This window comes from Alosa alosa, chromosome 12 (assembly GCF_017589495.1).
Source record: "Alosa alosa isolate M-15738 ecotype Scorff River chromosome 12, AALO_Geno_1.1, whole genome shotgun sequence".
NCBI classification, from domain to species: Eukaryota; Metazoa; Chordata; class Actinopteri; order Clupeiformes; family Clupeidae; genus Alosa; species Alosa alosa.
Window position 1 is genome coordinate 27561189 of NC_063200.1, and position 15382 is coordinate 27576570.

General features: G+C 40.3%; 1 protein-coding gene across 1 annotated transcript; it reads right to left on the minus strand.

Annotated features, from left to right (window-relative positions):
- Positions 1 to 3388: 3388 nt before the first annotated feature.
- wdr5 (WD repeat domain 5) lies at positions 3389 to 15085 on the minus strand. Its single transcript, XM_048258429.1, has 14 exons — positions 14903 to 15085; positions 13297 to 13430; positions 12758 to 12866; positions 12459 to 12532; positions 12200 to 12289; positions 9839 to 9928; positions 9528 to 9611; positions 9123 to 9178; positions 8862 to 8908; positions 8664 to 8739; positions 7858 to 7891; positions 7580 to 7654; positions 7381 to 7468; positions 3389 to 6068 (listed from the first exon to the last, which is right to left on the minus strand). The coding sequence occupies exons 2-14, from the start codon at positions 13375 to 13377 to the stop codon at positions 5968 to 5970; spliced, it is 1005 nt and encodes a 334-aa protein (XP_048114386.1). The 5' UTR covers positions 13378 to 13430; positions 14903 to 15085; the 3' UTR covers positions 3389 to 5967.
- Between the last annotated feature and the right edge of the window lie 297 nt (positions 15086 to 15382).

Genomic DNA, 15382 nt, shown 5'->3' on the forward strand with positions numbered 1-15382 from the left:
GGAAGACGGGAAAAGGAATGTGCCTGAAGTCACTGCAAGATATGAAATGTCTTCATGAGTATTCGGTGTTTACTTACTGTGAGCAAGGGTCCTGTCACATCATGTTGCCCAATGTTTGATCCGCCCGGTGTCTTGCCCACACACCCACACACACACAAACATTTGCGCCACCTTCAGTGGTTTAAGGTACATTCACCTCAATCCAACAATCAAGGCAGTCTGTGGAGGCAGTGCAAGTCTAGCTTTAGATGAATCCTATTTACCTGTGTAGTCCCATCACCACCATCATACTCAGTATTCAATTTTCTTTTTATTTTTGCATTTGTTTTTTTTTCATTTGTCACCTACCAATGTGCACTTTCTTTACCTCCATTTCCCTTCCTCCAACTGATTTATGAGCCTTGCATCACTGGCGTCCTCTTTTTCACTGTCCTCTGACTCATCCTTGCACCTCCGGTTCAGTGGTCAGTCGTTCCAGTGATGGGTGGAGGATGGATGGGTGAGGCTACGTTTTTAGTTACCATGAGGCAGTAGGGCAGTAGAACCTAACTTAAGTGGGTTAAGTCGCCAAGAGTCGTGTTTTGGCTTCTTTGCTTAGTCACCCTCATGGCCTCCACCGAGTGATCCTCTCCTGTTTCTTAAGCACTTAGCCTCGTGTTGCAGAGTGGCCAGCTCGACTTTCGAGAGCCATCAGAGGGCCAGATGATTGGGGCTCGTTGGTGTTTAGGCCGCTGGTTCACGATTAGTACACGTTCATTACCCAGGGTGCACTTCTCCAGACAAAAGCAGTGTTGTTGTTGAAAAGAGATTGTTTTTTTTTTCCTATGTTGTGCGATATCTCCATACAAGGATCATTTTGATCATCATGCCCATACTCTGCGTTTTGTTTCACATTGTTTTTTTATGTTGTTTTATCTTTTTCTCTGTTCTGCTGCTGTACAACTATGCATCTTGCATTTCCCAAAGATTGTCCATAGTGAGGGCGCTATCTTTGTTTTCTGTTTTTTCCCCTCATCCTGCAAATGGGATGGCTGAAAGAAACCTGGTCTCAAGAAGGCTACCGAATGTGCTGGATTTTCCATGTGCCTCGGCCCCCCACTCAGTGACTTTGGAACACGGGTCTTTGGATCTAGGGCCGGCCTGTCCTCATTTATTACGTTATCCAGCTACAGAAAAGAGTAAAAGCATCTTTAGAGAGTGGTGACCAGCATGAAATAGGAAAAATATAATGCATTATAGGCAGATCTTTGAGTACCCTCTAGTGGAGGATATGCAGCAGTACGGTGCTTGAGTTAAAACAATTGAACTTGAATTTTGTACAAGTATGTAATTGGAGAGAACAAATTGCACTTTTGGACAAAACTGTTCACTTACCAGCAATAGACAATAATTCAGGAAGTATTGTCATTTTTGTTAGTCAGTAAATGGCAGTGAGGAAGATTTGATTGGCTGTAAACTTGTTAAACAAGTGCAGAATACTGGAGAAAAACCTTCTTGCCATGTAGATAGCCTATTGAATTGAGTCAAGGATCTGTACTATAGATACATCCAATGGATTTGTCTAAGGTTGGTTCGGTTGTCGTAAGCCTTGCCTCAAAGAGACCATCCTCATGTCTCAACAGTCAGATCTATTAGATATTTCACATTTCTGACCAAAAGACATAACACACACACACACACTCACCGTTATCAGCAGTTTGGCTTCTCATAGAAGAATACATGTTTGACTTTTGTTAGTGTCAGCCTCAGATCTGATTTTGTGCAGTGGTGCTCTCTTAAAAACGACAGCTCCTAATGTGTTTTTTTTTTTCCCTTTTCTGATCATCTCCACTGTCATTTTTGTTCAGTATTCTTACTTTTGTTTTGTCATTGCTCCTTTTTCTAGATTTATCAGGTTTACTGTTGAGTTTCAAGACCACAGGTAATTTAAAGCCATATGCAATGAAGATCACTAACAAAGAAAAAAGTTAACTATCCTGCAGGAATCTTACAGAGATGTGTCCTTTGCGCTAATCTAGAAATTATCACATAGATAGAATGAATGCATAATGAAATGCTTTATATATACCATAAAGCTATATTTTGTCTATATGTATATGTGTGTATATTTATAAATATATATATATAAATGAATTGGGTTCCTTCCGTGTTTCCCATCACTTTTAGCAGAGGGAGACACAAAAGTACTTTCAATCAAAATTTGAACCAGGCCTGATTGCACTGTGGAAATATTTATAAGAACTGATCTAAGTTTTCAGAATCTGTTGTGAGAATTGAATTATTTGGCCTAGATTTGTTTTTCAAGAAAAAAATTAAAATGAAAAAAAAAAAAAAAAAAAGTTCTACCAGCAAGATGGAGTCTGAAGGCGAGGCCACCTGACCATGCACCAGCTCCTAAATACTTCTGTCATGTAAACTATGTAATTAACAAATTAATTTAATAATTATTCAAAACACAAGAGCCTGGTGGATTTAAACAAAAATGTCATTATCTCAAAATTATATGTAGCCTTCAAAAATTATATGTAGCCTTCAAAAATACAAAAACAAATCAGAAGCATCAAGCCCTGCACAATCACTGTTTCAGCATCACAAGTCCATTTGAAATGTGTTGGGAAAATGATTTTAAAAGGACACCTAAAAAAGGATCTATTTTTGTACAAATGTAATTTTATCTTGAGCTTATTGTTTTGTTTTCTCCCTCTCCCACCTTCCCTTTTCTCTCCCTCTATGTGGGATGCTGTATACATTTGTGTGTAAAATGTTGCTTTGGAAAAAAATAGGAAAAGAAATGAAATGAAAGCCAGATCTCCAGAGCTGGGAGATCAAATCAGGAGTGGTCACCCATGACAACCAACCTGCGCCCGTCTTTCGCCTTTTTGGTTCCTGCCCACCATGACACCTCCTTTTGTCATTTTGTTTTATCGTGTTTTTTTTTCCATTTATATTTTTGGTCTATTTTTAAAGTAAATAAAAAAAGTCATCTGTTGTTTGTGGGTTGTTCTTTGATGTTCTATCTTTCATGAAAATTACGAAAAAAGTATTAAAAACTTGAATTTTAATGTGACTCAACTTTTTTGTACATGAAAATACTTCTTGCATTGAAGTTGCTGCACCAACTATTGTACACAATGTACTTTAAAGTTATGCAGCTTTTCTTCTCAACATAATTTATCACAACCTGAACTACCACGGCTGTTTACCAGGCCTTTTCTTTTGTGAAGTTCCATTGTTTATTTGAATCCAAAGCATACATCAGGTCCAGACTATTTTCAACAAATTACATAAAAATGTCCAAAAGACTCTTTCAACAGAGATTTTGGAGATACTCTACAATTGCTGTTTGCCTTTGCAAGAATATTTGGCTCGAACAAGCTGGAACTTTAACTTAATGTGTGTTGGTTACTGAGAAGCATGAGGGTGTGATGAGCTCAGTTGGGCATGTAGGGCACATGCTCAAAGACATGTTGGGTGCTGGGGATGTTTAACGGGTAAAATCCCACCAGCATCTCTGAAATGAAAACCCAAGCACACTAGGCAATGCCAACCTCAATGGGACACAAACCCTTGAGGCAATAATGACCCAACACGGGGCTGTTTCTGTACATGTAAAAAAAGAAAAAAAAAGTCTTTATTGAGTCACAGGTTATGTCCGGAGCAACTGAATGCGATACAGGAGGTCTCGATCATGCAGCTCTTTCCACGCCCCACGGTGCACCACAGGCCAATCCAAATGACAACAGAGAGAGGAGGCGTTGGCTTGAGTGACAGCCAGTAGCAAGCGGCTTCAGACCCTCGCCTCCTCAAAAAGGCTTACTAGACAAGAACTCAACACAATTGCTCTACTAACTACATGACCTCTGGATTAGAGGGCAGAAAGTGACAGAAGAAGGGGGTAAATATTTGACTTTCAAAGGCAGATATTGCAGATATGAACAACAAGACATTCACTGACTCTTATGACCAAAACAACTTTGTAACACATAACATAGTAAAAGCCCATGATTGGTTATGATATACTACCATTTGACATCACACATTTTAAATCATTCATTTCAGTTTTAGCTCTATCCGACCAGACTACAGACAGTGTTTTTTCTTTGATACTGAGCCAGGTTCATTCATGGGCAAAATTGAGAAACTCAATGAGGGGAACTCAAGTAAAGAAGTCTTAATATGAGCCATGTGGTCTTAGCTCAATATCTTGGTCAACACCTTTCAATTCCCTTAATTTTTTAAATATATTTTTTTACGAACTTGGAGCGTATACCCAGCTAGCCTTGCCATATAATTATTCATCCAATAAGTTATGGGCATGGTGACAACCCATCTAAGGAGAGGGCATTCTTAGCTTGGACTGTGCCGTGACGGGCAGCTGTTTATATTTCAAACTATGCACTACTGGTGGGGTATTTCACCTACGTGGTTTACCTCAGAATAAATGGTAAACCTAAAAGAGTAGCTCTATGGCTTGGTTTTGATGGAGAAAGAAACCAGAGAAAAACCTATATTGGGAGTTTTACCACTTACTTTGAGTTTGTCTGTTTTTGACCCTAAACCACATACTTTGAATACCCCTTAGTGAAGAGGACAACAAGCCAGGTGTGCACAACAAAATTGCCATAGAACTTAAAATATACAGCATTACCCCCTCACTGTATTGTGTGGTAAATGACAATTATGGAACATGCATTCAAAAAAAAAAAACAACTGACACTGCAACATGTGCGTCCAACACACAAAGCTGCCGACGTTACGATTAGAATACAGACGACCGAGAAACCTTTTTTTTTTTAAAAACACTACCGAGTACAAATATATGAACGAAAACATAAATTAAGGTTAAACTAATAACTCCGGAGTGAAAATCTTTAATCTGATGCCATCTCTATTTACAATTACTAAGACAAAGTCATAGCCACCCTTGGTTCACTGTACGGTAAGCACCATTGAACAGGTTAACTGCTGTAGTATGCAGACATTGAACACTGGATCGTTTCAAGGCTTCCTCTATTATTCTGACATTTAAAAAGCATTTTCGTCATCTATACTGGTGTGTGAGGGGCCTGCTGCCCTACAATTCTTTTCTGGTAATTTCTTCCAACTAACACCTGCCCATAAAACCTTTTTTTTTTTTTTTTTTCAATCTTTAAAGTACAAATAACAAAAAGACCACTTAAAGGAACAGTACACAAAAAAAGGGTAACCTAATGTGACACAAAGCGCACTTCTGGGAGTGGGAGTTCGATGGCTGTGTGAGTTGACCCAGTCACAGTTCATGCACAGCAGAGAGAGAGGAAAAAAAAGTAAACACAACAAGACTGAATCCTACAGAGCACGGTGTGTGGAAGAGCTGTCACTGCAGATACAAAGGGTTAAGTAAGTAAGACTTGAGTACGTTTTTCTTCATTTTGCTGTGTGGAGAGAAAAAGCAAGGACATCACTACGAGAAGCTGCTTGGGGAGGCGTAGTGCGAGAAGTGCAACCCTCAGACGGACGAGTAAAAAGAGAGGAAGAAAAAGGGAAGGGACAAAAAAAAAAAAACATCCACCAGACAGTACATAAGGCCAAGAGAGAGAGACCAGGGGACAGAGAAGGAAACGGAAAGTGGTTGTGTTGTAGTGCACAAGCGTTAGGTTGTAGAGAGCCATGTACGTGCGCGCGTGTGTGTGTGTGTGTGTGTGTGTGTGTGCAGGAGCTAAGCGGAGCTACGAGGTGGTGGTGGGGGACGAGAGTTGTGCGATTGTGGACTGCTTCAGGACATGGTGTGCTCATGCACTCCTCTCTGGCCTTGGCTGATCTACCAGGCCTCCATCTGACAAAAAAAAAGTCCTTTTTTATTTTCTTCTTTCATTTCGTTTTTTTTTTTTTTCCTTATATACTCAAAAAATGAAACATACAAAAAAAATAAAAATAAAATAAGCCCATTGGAATAGGCACTCCTTCCCAGCAGGGCTGCTCGGAAGTTTAGCAGTCGCTCCTCCACAGTTTGATGGTTTTGTCGTTTTCTAACGCGGCCGAGGCAATGATGTTTTCTGTGGGGTGGCAGGCAGTGGCAATCACCACATCTGAGAGGCCAGAAGATAAAGATGAGGAAGAGAAAGAGAGAGTGGGTCAGCACAGGTCAACAAACCACCGAGTTATAGCTCATAGGGAAACAAAAATGTCCTGCCTTTCAGGGATGTCTGGACTTGTCTGACATATGACTAAAAACACTGCCAACTGAAAGCTCAGATGGAGAAAAAAAAAGGTCAAAGGAACTTCATTGGTCTGTGATCTCTGTTCTAATTCCAACTGGCCTTCAATACATTCATGTATTAATCAGGCAGACTTCACCCTGCTGCAGTCAGGCAAACACCTTCGCTGTCTCAAGGCAAAGACCGAGAGACTGAGGAGGAGTTTTTTTCCCCCACCGGCAGTTAGACTGCTAAATTCAGGGGAAATGTAGCTAGCATTTCACGCATTGTTTTTTTGTCATTTACACAGACTCTTAAAATAAACTACAATTTTGGTGAGGAACGGAAATACCCCTTTTTCATTTCACTGCATGTAAAACCTTACAGTGCATGTGACAAATAGAAGCATTTGACTTGACCTGACTTAAAGGAGAATTCCGGTCTGATATTGACCTAAAGTGTGTTGAAACATGATACCGAGTGTGAACGTATGTCTCATAGCTCATCTCGGCTTGTCCCCTGCACTCAGAAATCTGGCGCTAGTTAGCCAATGCTACCAACAGTTTTTCGATGGGGGTGCCTCGGGAATCGGCCTAGCCATGCAAATAAATCACTGTTTTACACCATTTACGAGGCTCAAAGTAGTTTCACACTTCATTGGTAGACTTCCGAGGGCCTTGACATTTAAAATGAGACATTGAGAACTTGAAAAAGCACTGGTAGTTTATTTACAAGACGATTTATACAGACAGTACCTTCACGAATGCCACCATCTTGAATTTAGTCACGATAAGTCGAGTGACTAGTACGAATTAACAGGTATGATAAGGGATCAGATTTCAAAAAAAAATAATTCAGGAAATGATCCAGTTGCATCACTGGATTTCACAGAATTAATTTTGTGGAATCTGATCCCTTATCATTCCACTTTGAGCCTGGTAAATTATATAAAACATTGATTTATTTGCATGGCTAGGCCGATGCCCGAGGGACCCCCATCGAAAAACTGTTGGTAGCATCGGTTAACTAGCGCCAGATTTCTGGGTGCAGGGGACAAGCCGAGATGAGCTATGAGACATACGTTCACACTCGGTATCATGTTTCAACACACTTTAGGTCAATATCACACCGGAACTCTCCTTTAATCCAAAGTCACTTAAAGTAAAAAAAATACACATCAATCTCAAGCCTACTCATGGCCTACCTGTGTGCCCCTGTAGTTTCTGTACAATCTCTTTGGTCTGCAGATTCCAGATGTAGACCATATTGTCCTCTGACCCAGAGACAATCCACTGATTGGGGGGGGGGGCACATGTTAATGTCACAGAATGCAACACCATCTATTTTTCTTTACGTAAATCCCAAATCAATGTGTAAGAGTGAGATGGGGTTAGTCCACATACCTTGCCACCTGTGACAGAGAAATTGGCAAATATGCAGTACTTCTCGTTTTTGTGTCCCGTGTATGTCTTCAAGCACTGTGAGGCAGAGACAAGTTTTGAAAAAAGGTACTTACAACTGGTACTGTACTGAGTGTTAGCAGTATACTTCACAAATGTTTCCAACTTCAATAACACTATGTGTTATTTTTTTACTTGATATAAAGGTGTCCATGACAAAAGGAAGTGTAGTTACAGCCAGATGGGGCCCTTGTTCACAATATAGCAAAACTGAACCTCACCTTTCCTTTGCTGTAATCCCAAAGTTTGAGAGTACTGAAAACACACAGAAACAGCAAATGTTGAGCCCAAATCAGACAAACCATCCTCATAAGCATCTTGCAGTATATAAGCGTGAGACTAGAGCTCAATGTATTGCTCTGTATGCACACACAGACTAGACAGTCTATTTTATGATTATACATGTGAAATCACAAAGACTAATTCACAAGGGATGGGCAGTAACAACAGTAACAAAACACTCCATCACAAGTAAACTGCAACTTGATACACAGCTCTTTAGAGTCTGGTTTATGGGTGCTAACCAGAGCTTCAAACCATAATTAGCTTTTTTTTCAGTCTGAATTGCTGGTGATGTCTTGCCTACCTAAATACAAAAAAAAGATGGATATGTGGTGGTAATAGAAAGAATACTGTTGTCGCACTGTTGATGCCTGGTGTGCAAATGACCACAACCAGAGGCTACACACAAGAATAAAAGGTAGTTTATCCTCCAAACACAATGTTATCACCTTGCAAATAATACTAAAAACATAAAGTATAATATGATCTGAAGCTCTGTGGTCAACATGACCATGATCTTGGATGAAATAATCCTATCACTTCAATAACGGCAATAGCTACAATAGCGCTAACTATTAAGCTCATTTACTTGCATTCACTTCCGAAAGCCCAGAAATGAACACAAGTGATATCGGGGTGGGGGGAGCATACCGACAGCTTAAATGAAGCACAATTATGCAATTGCAGCATTTTAAATACTGATATGGTTTTACTGGCATAACATGAAATTTTGCCCTTTACTTACTTGTCCAACGTGGCAGCCAGAATGTATTTACCGTTGGGGGAGAACTTCACGAAAGACACAGGGGGGTTGTCATCATCTGTAATGAACAAAAAAGAGTTTGCTATGGTATATCTGGGCTGGGGATTTTGTAATCGATATGGTGATGGATGGGTGAGGGTAGGCAAATAGCATCAAAGAGGGGGGGGAATGGCCTCTTACCGATTAGCGTTTTCAGACACTGGCCAGATGCTGTGTCCCAAATTCGGCTGTTGAGGCACACACACACACACACACACACACACACACACACACACACACAGGTCAACAAGTTAGCCAGTTTTTGAGTTCAGTTCCACTTAACAGCTGCCCAATGAATGATTAAACATGTTCATTCCTTTCATGTTACCACTGGTAGAATAAACATTTTGTTTGGAAACCATAAAATGGCCAGTATGATGAAAGAGAAACCAGATGACTCACCACAGGCCATCATAACTGCTGGACACAATGAGGGATCCATCTCTGTTAAAGTGCACCTGAAACACATACACAGCTAAATAGATTTAGCTCTTGAAAAGCCAATTATGCAAATAGGGGAATCAAGTAGAGTGGCCAGCTCCTCACAACTGCTCAATGAAGGGTCATTCTTTAAAGTGGACCAAACTTACGACTAATGGCATGGGAATTACCAAAGCGAGTAAAAGACAGGGTACTGCATTTTGTGATTCACGACTTAAAATGTAACATTGATGACAGTTACTGACCTAAAACATTACTAGACCATCAGGTAACAGGTGCCAGACAAACAGCAATCAGATCAGTGGACGTTAAAAAACAAGTCCCTGTCAACTTAACATCACAACTCAGCATCTGATGAACACTTACAGCAGAGACAGGGTCTGAGTGGGCTGGTAGAGTCTTCAGGCACTTGCCCGTTTTCACATCCCATATCCTCACGCTCTCATCAAACTAGAGGGAAACACCACAAAATTAGCCTGTGCCAACACACAGTGCATGGTTTACCATCTCGTAACTGGTAACACAAACCACCATTGTGAATGGTGAATTCATTCATAGCTTATTTATACATTTAGTTTCCATGAGTCTTTATGAGGTTCCGGTGTCTGCGTTTTGCATTATTTGCAATAAGAACTGTAACGGAAGCAGACTGTCAGAGGGGACGTGAAAGTACTCACCGATCCTGACACGATCAGGTTGGACTGGGGGTTGAAGTTGCAGCAGAATACGTAGTTGCTGTGGCCTTTCAACGTCTTCAAACACTTCCCCTGCAGACAGGAGAAAAATGGTGGAAAAAACAAGGTTAGAGCATCTCAACGAGCACCGCAATGCACCTTCTCACTTGTTGCCTGACAGCATAGGGTAAAAAGCCATGTTGTGCTGTTACTATGGCAACTCAAACTAAGTTCAATTTAGGCAACCGTAACCATAGTGATGAAGTTGGAATCATTGAGTACGCACCCAACTGTCTCGCTCCTGCCATTTTCCTGTCTTTCACACACTGATACACTGTTACAGGTCTCTCCGCACCCAAACCAGCAGGTTCAGAGGAAGCTTCTTCCCTGTTCTCTGCGGCTGTCTCCCTACTGAACTGTAGCTTTACATCCCATTGACAACCAACTAACTATACTTCTCTTATAATGTTACTGCTACTACATTGCACATATCTGCACATGTTGTTCATACATTGCTCATAATACATAACCATATTTATTCTGCTTTTATAAGGTCGCTGCTAATACACTAGCATTTCATTGTCTTTGTACTCTGCACAATGAAAATAAAGTTGAATCTAATCTAAGGTATGAACCAAGATGATCAGATACAGTGGAAGTAAGTTTTGCTACAAAATGTACTACAACAAATTAAAGATAAGACAGCAGTGATGGATAAATACAATCATATTCTCTAGGCGTTGATGTTTTCCAAACAACAGTGATGAAACGTCTTCAGCAAACAAGGAGGCTCTACAAGAGAGGTGCACCCAAGGGTTCTGTCAGCCATTACTTGATTTTATTTATGCTTATTACTTTTTAAAAGGACATTTTTGACAAGTTGTGTCTCCGCTCACTGCATGTTATCCAACATCTGTCCATTTGATATTGTCTGAAGTTAAAAATAGTTCAATTATGCAGCACATGACGGCATCCACTGTCACTTTTAACAACAGCCCAATAACAAAAGCTAGCAGCAAGAAGAGCAAGCCTGCAATCTGCTACATGATCCAAAAATAATTCATGATAACCTAGCAGTATCTGCTGATTTACAATAGCAATTAATTTCAATTAACTTTACATCAATCCCTAAGCAACAAACTAGCCTAAAAAACAACAACAAAAAAAGAATAATATCTCCATCAGTATCTCCAAGCAGCCACAGTGCTACATCATCTCTTGCCTGTTAAAACCTGCATCATGTCTGGCCATTCTGAAAGATTCATCTGGTATAGTCCCGGACACTGCCAAGATCAGTCTAGTAAAGTGAACAGGCTTGGAATTTCATAATTTTAGGGACCAGGCATATTTGGCTTAAAGGCCAAAGTTAACATTAGCCTACAGTAGGCTACATAAAAATGATCAAAGTTGGATTTATCCTATTCACAGCAGTAGACCTGTATATTAATGAAACATTACAAAAACATGACATATTGGCTTACACAGAATTATACAGAAGTATATCTGATTTGAATATTTACCGATATCTAGGCTTTATTTAACATTTATTTTGCATTTGGTCTGTTTTGAAATCATGTATCAAACAATTTAAGCACATTGTAAACTTAAAGCCCAAAGTTAGAGACATGCATGTAGAAATTTGCTGCAATTTCAAAACCAGATTTCTCTGGCACGGCTAATTGTACAGGGGAATGCTTTACACCTTTGTGTTTGGTAAGGTCAGCTGTTTATTCTGATAATATACTGTATTTAAGTAGGGAAAACGTGAATGTTTTTGATTACTGCTAACTTCCTCCCTCTATGGCTACGTCTGAGCCCGCTAGCATAGCAACATGCTAACACATTCGCGCCGCGCACCAGAGCGTTTGAGTGCACGTACCGACACGGGAGAGGTATGACTCAACTCGTGAAACTTAAGGTAAGAACATATATTACAACTGACATTGGGTGGCGTGTTCCTTTAACACATGACATACCATATATTTTCTCCACCGCATCAAAGACTAAATTCATTTGTGTTGTGAATGCTTCGATTATTTTGACAGGCCATAGGCTACAAATTACAATCGCTGCATCAGTCGGATACAAAAGCAGAACATGGAAAGAAGGGGGAAGTAGGCATGCAGGGCACCAAGGCAACAGTGGCCTGTGAACCTCCGATTTTTAAAGGGGCATCATGGCCAACGCAAGGGGCAACAATGGCCATGGCTGTCATGGCCACTATGCAATTCCAACCCTGGAAGTGAACATCTTTGGTACCAAAACCCCAAGTAAACACTTTCACAACAGCCTAAGAATGCAAGGATGGCATAATATTAACAACAGACTGCCACACACACACACACACACACACACCACTCTTACCGAGCTGACATCCCAGATCTTGAGAGTCTTGTCGTCAGAGGCAGACACCAGCAAGTTGGAATCAGAAGACCAGGCCACATCAGAGATTCCCTACATTTGAGAGGTTGAATGACAGATATGTTTAACACCTAGTCAAGACCAGAGAACAGAATGAAGCATTTTTTTAAAAAATCTAAACAAATGACAAATTCAATATTAAATGTAGACATCATCAAAAATAAAAGAGGTTAGGTGAAAGTAAAACCAAAAATTAACTCACAAGTTTGTGTCCAGATATTGTCTTCTCAAACTTCCCATCGTATGCCCCCCATATTTTGATCAATTTGTCAGCAGCTGTTAAAATTAGAATGACATAATAAATAAAACAATTCTCACAAAATCTCCCTTTGCACTGCATACATGTGCAGGTAAGAAATATTCCAGGAGACAGAAATGACATGTCTAGACAAAAGGATTTTTTTTAAAGAATGAAGCAAGTAGCAAGTTTCGGTAAAATCATTTACTTCTCAAATTGTATCCAATTCTGGTCCTAAAGAGAAAGAATTGTTGTATACTCACAGGAGCTGGCTAACCACTCTCCACTGGGACTGAACTTCACTGAGGAGACTGCTTTGGTGTGTCCGGCTAGGGTGAACTTCAAGGTGTAGTTTGGCTTCACCGGCACCGACTTGTTGGGTGAAAGAAGGGAAGGTAAGACATAGGAGACATGTTTCATAGGGTTCTGTGCCTAATTTTGCATTCAGGTGAATTCTGCCCTTTCGTGATAACAAAAAATCAGGTATGGTGTGCGTGTGTGTGGGATTACCTCAGAGATAAGCTTGCTGGACTCCTAAGAGTTTCACACAACTGCATAATTCTGATTTGTCAATATCACATTTACAGATTTCTTTCCATTAACTGACATGCTAAAAGTAACTAAGGTACTATACCAATCTCCTGGCAAACTCACAAGGTTCCCTGACAGCTAGGCAATTGACTACATGCATGTCAAAGTAGGAAAACAGCCTACACAACCTTAAGATTCACCAATGGCAAGGTGGACGCATCCTTGTGTTTGCCCTGATGCATACTCAGACAGGTGGAGATGAATTTAGTACCTTGCTCTGGCTGGCAGAGCCAGATGATGTCGACTGTGTTTTAGTGGCTTCGGTGTCTGGTTTCTTCTCCTCTGTTGCCATGGTGATGGAGCGGGGAGAATGGGTTTGTTGGAACTGGTTCCACGTCAGCCAGACTGCCAAAAAGAACCACACAGCGCAAACACACACACATACATACATTTAGTGATTATGTCAAAGACAAAAGACAAAATAAGAACTATCTAGAACCTCCCAATTTACAAACTAGGCCTAAGATTTGTCCCATACCAAAAGGGTGTTAAAGAATGTGACTCTCAGTATAGTAGGTCATTATTCTTGGATATAATTTATGGGCACCCTGACACTAAACGGGACATGGAATTCACATGGATCCAGATACTGTAGCTCTCATGTCAAAAGACACAAAAGGCCGAACAGGTTACAATACTAATGCTAGTCTAACTACGTTGTTTCTAAAGACCCTTAGAACTAGACCTCACACATTAGTGATGACATTACCCATCACAACTACAACCTTACACTTAATTCTCAGTGTGAATTTACCTTTACAAGTAAAGGATAGTAGGTAAAGCAAATACGCAAACCAACCACGCTTCACCTGAGATTTTCATCCACCACCAACGTTATCGCCATAACCACTAACAAGTTGTGTATCAAACAGACAAAAGCCATGTTAAGTCTCCGGATAACAGTACTTTACAACAACAAAGGCCTAAGTATAGCCCTCCTACCATACAACCCAAATAAAGATGATGCCATCATGTTTAAAACAAACAAACTCGCACTGGCCACTAAACGTTGGCCCTAACGTAGCAAGACCTGGAGCTTACCACGTTTTGTAGCTAACCTACAAGTCACTGACATGAATCAAAATAACCCTCTCTAGATACACATACTGACAGCAATGTCGCACTTTCAAAAACCCACTTCAGATAGTTAAGTCACAAAAATGTCACCATGCATTAATTTAATCTTGAAACCTCAAATGACGTTGGTTAGGATAGCTAGCTGTCGTGCTAACATCACTGGTCTAAGATAACGTTAGCCACACGTTTGCTATCATTACCGAACAGCAAGCAAATGTCGCTACCACCGTGCACAGCAGTTATGCTAGCTCTCTACATCCATCGTCGGTTGTGTTGGAAAATGATTCAAACTAACGTTGCGATCTAGAGACAAATAATTTACAAATATATCGCATGTGGTTGCGTAGGTTAAAAAACAGAGTTAAACATGTAAAAATTTTTTTTAGCAAAGATTGGCTAGGCTACTGGCTTAGTCAGGCCTTCTGTACAGACTTAACAAGCTTCCGATCAAGCTAACACTGGTGATGGAAATAAAGCGTCAATAGCTATAGCTATTAACTTCACCGAAAGGTGTAGTTGACCAGCTAAATGTAACTTTGTTACCAGAAGTAAAACGACATTAACACCTGTTTAATGCACACAGCATGTAATGAGTGATGAAATTAGCCAGCCAGCCAGCCAAAGTAGCAACTGCTAACCGTGCGATAACGTCCGAAGTTAACGTAACGTTGAATATTTTCTTTCATTTCCCACATGCACTGCCATAATCCATTCAAACAATAAAACACAAGTCTACTCACGGTCGGGCCGATGATTGATCAAACGTCACGTAGGTACTTTATTCTGTGTCAAGGGGAGGGTGGATCTAAGTAATATTTTACGATAATTTCTGCAAGGATTCGCTTTGTTTTGTACAAAGTAGAAGCGGATGAGCACTTCTTTTCGGCTTCAGCCTCAGGCGGGGAATGTGGCAGCAGTGTTCGACCACTTGTGCGCATGAGTGGTTCAATTCTGGAACAGAGGGGGGGAATACGGAGAGCGAGAAGGAACGAATGTATTTCATGATTTGCATTTGCATCTTGACCATGATCTTGACGCCTCTGAATTCTGAATATAAATTAATCCAAATTTGCATTACAAAATAAATGGAATGCATTATATAGGCTTTATAAAATAAATAACCTAAGTCAGATGTGATCTGCATCTGTTTCAGAGTTTTCACATGCATAACGTAAATGCAGTCTGTTTGAATTATGGCTCTAAAGACCCTAATCGACAGG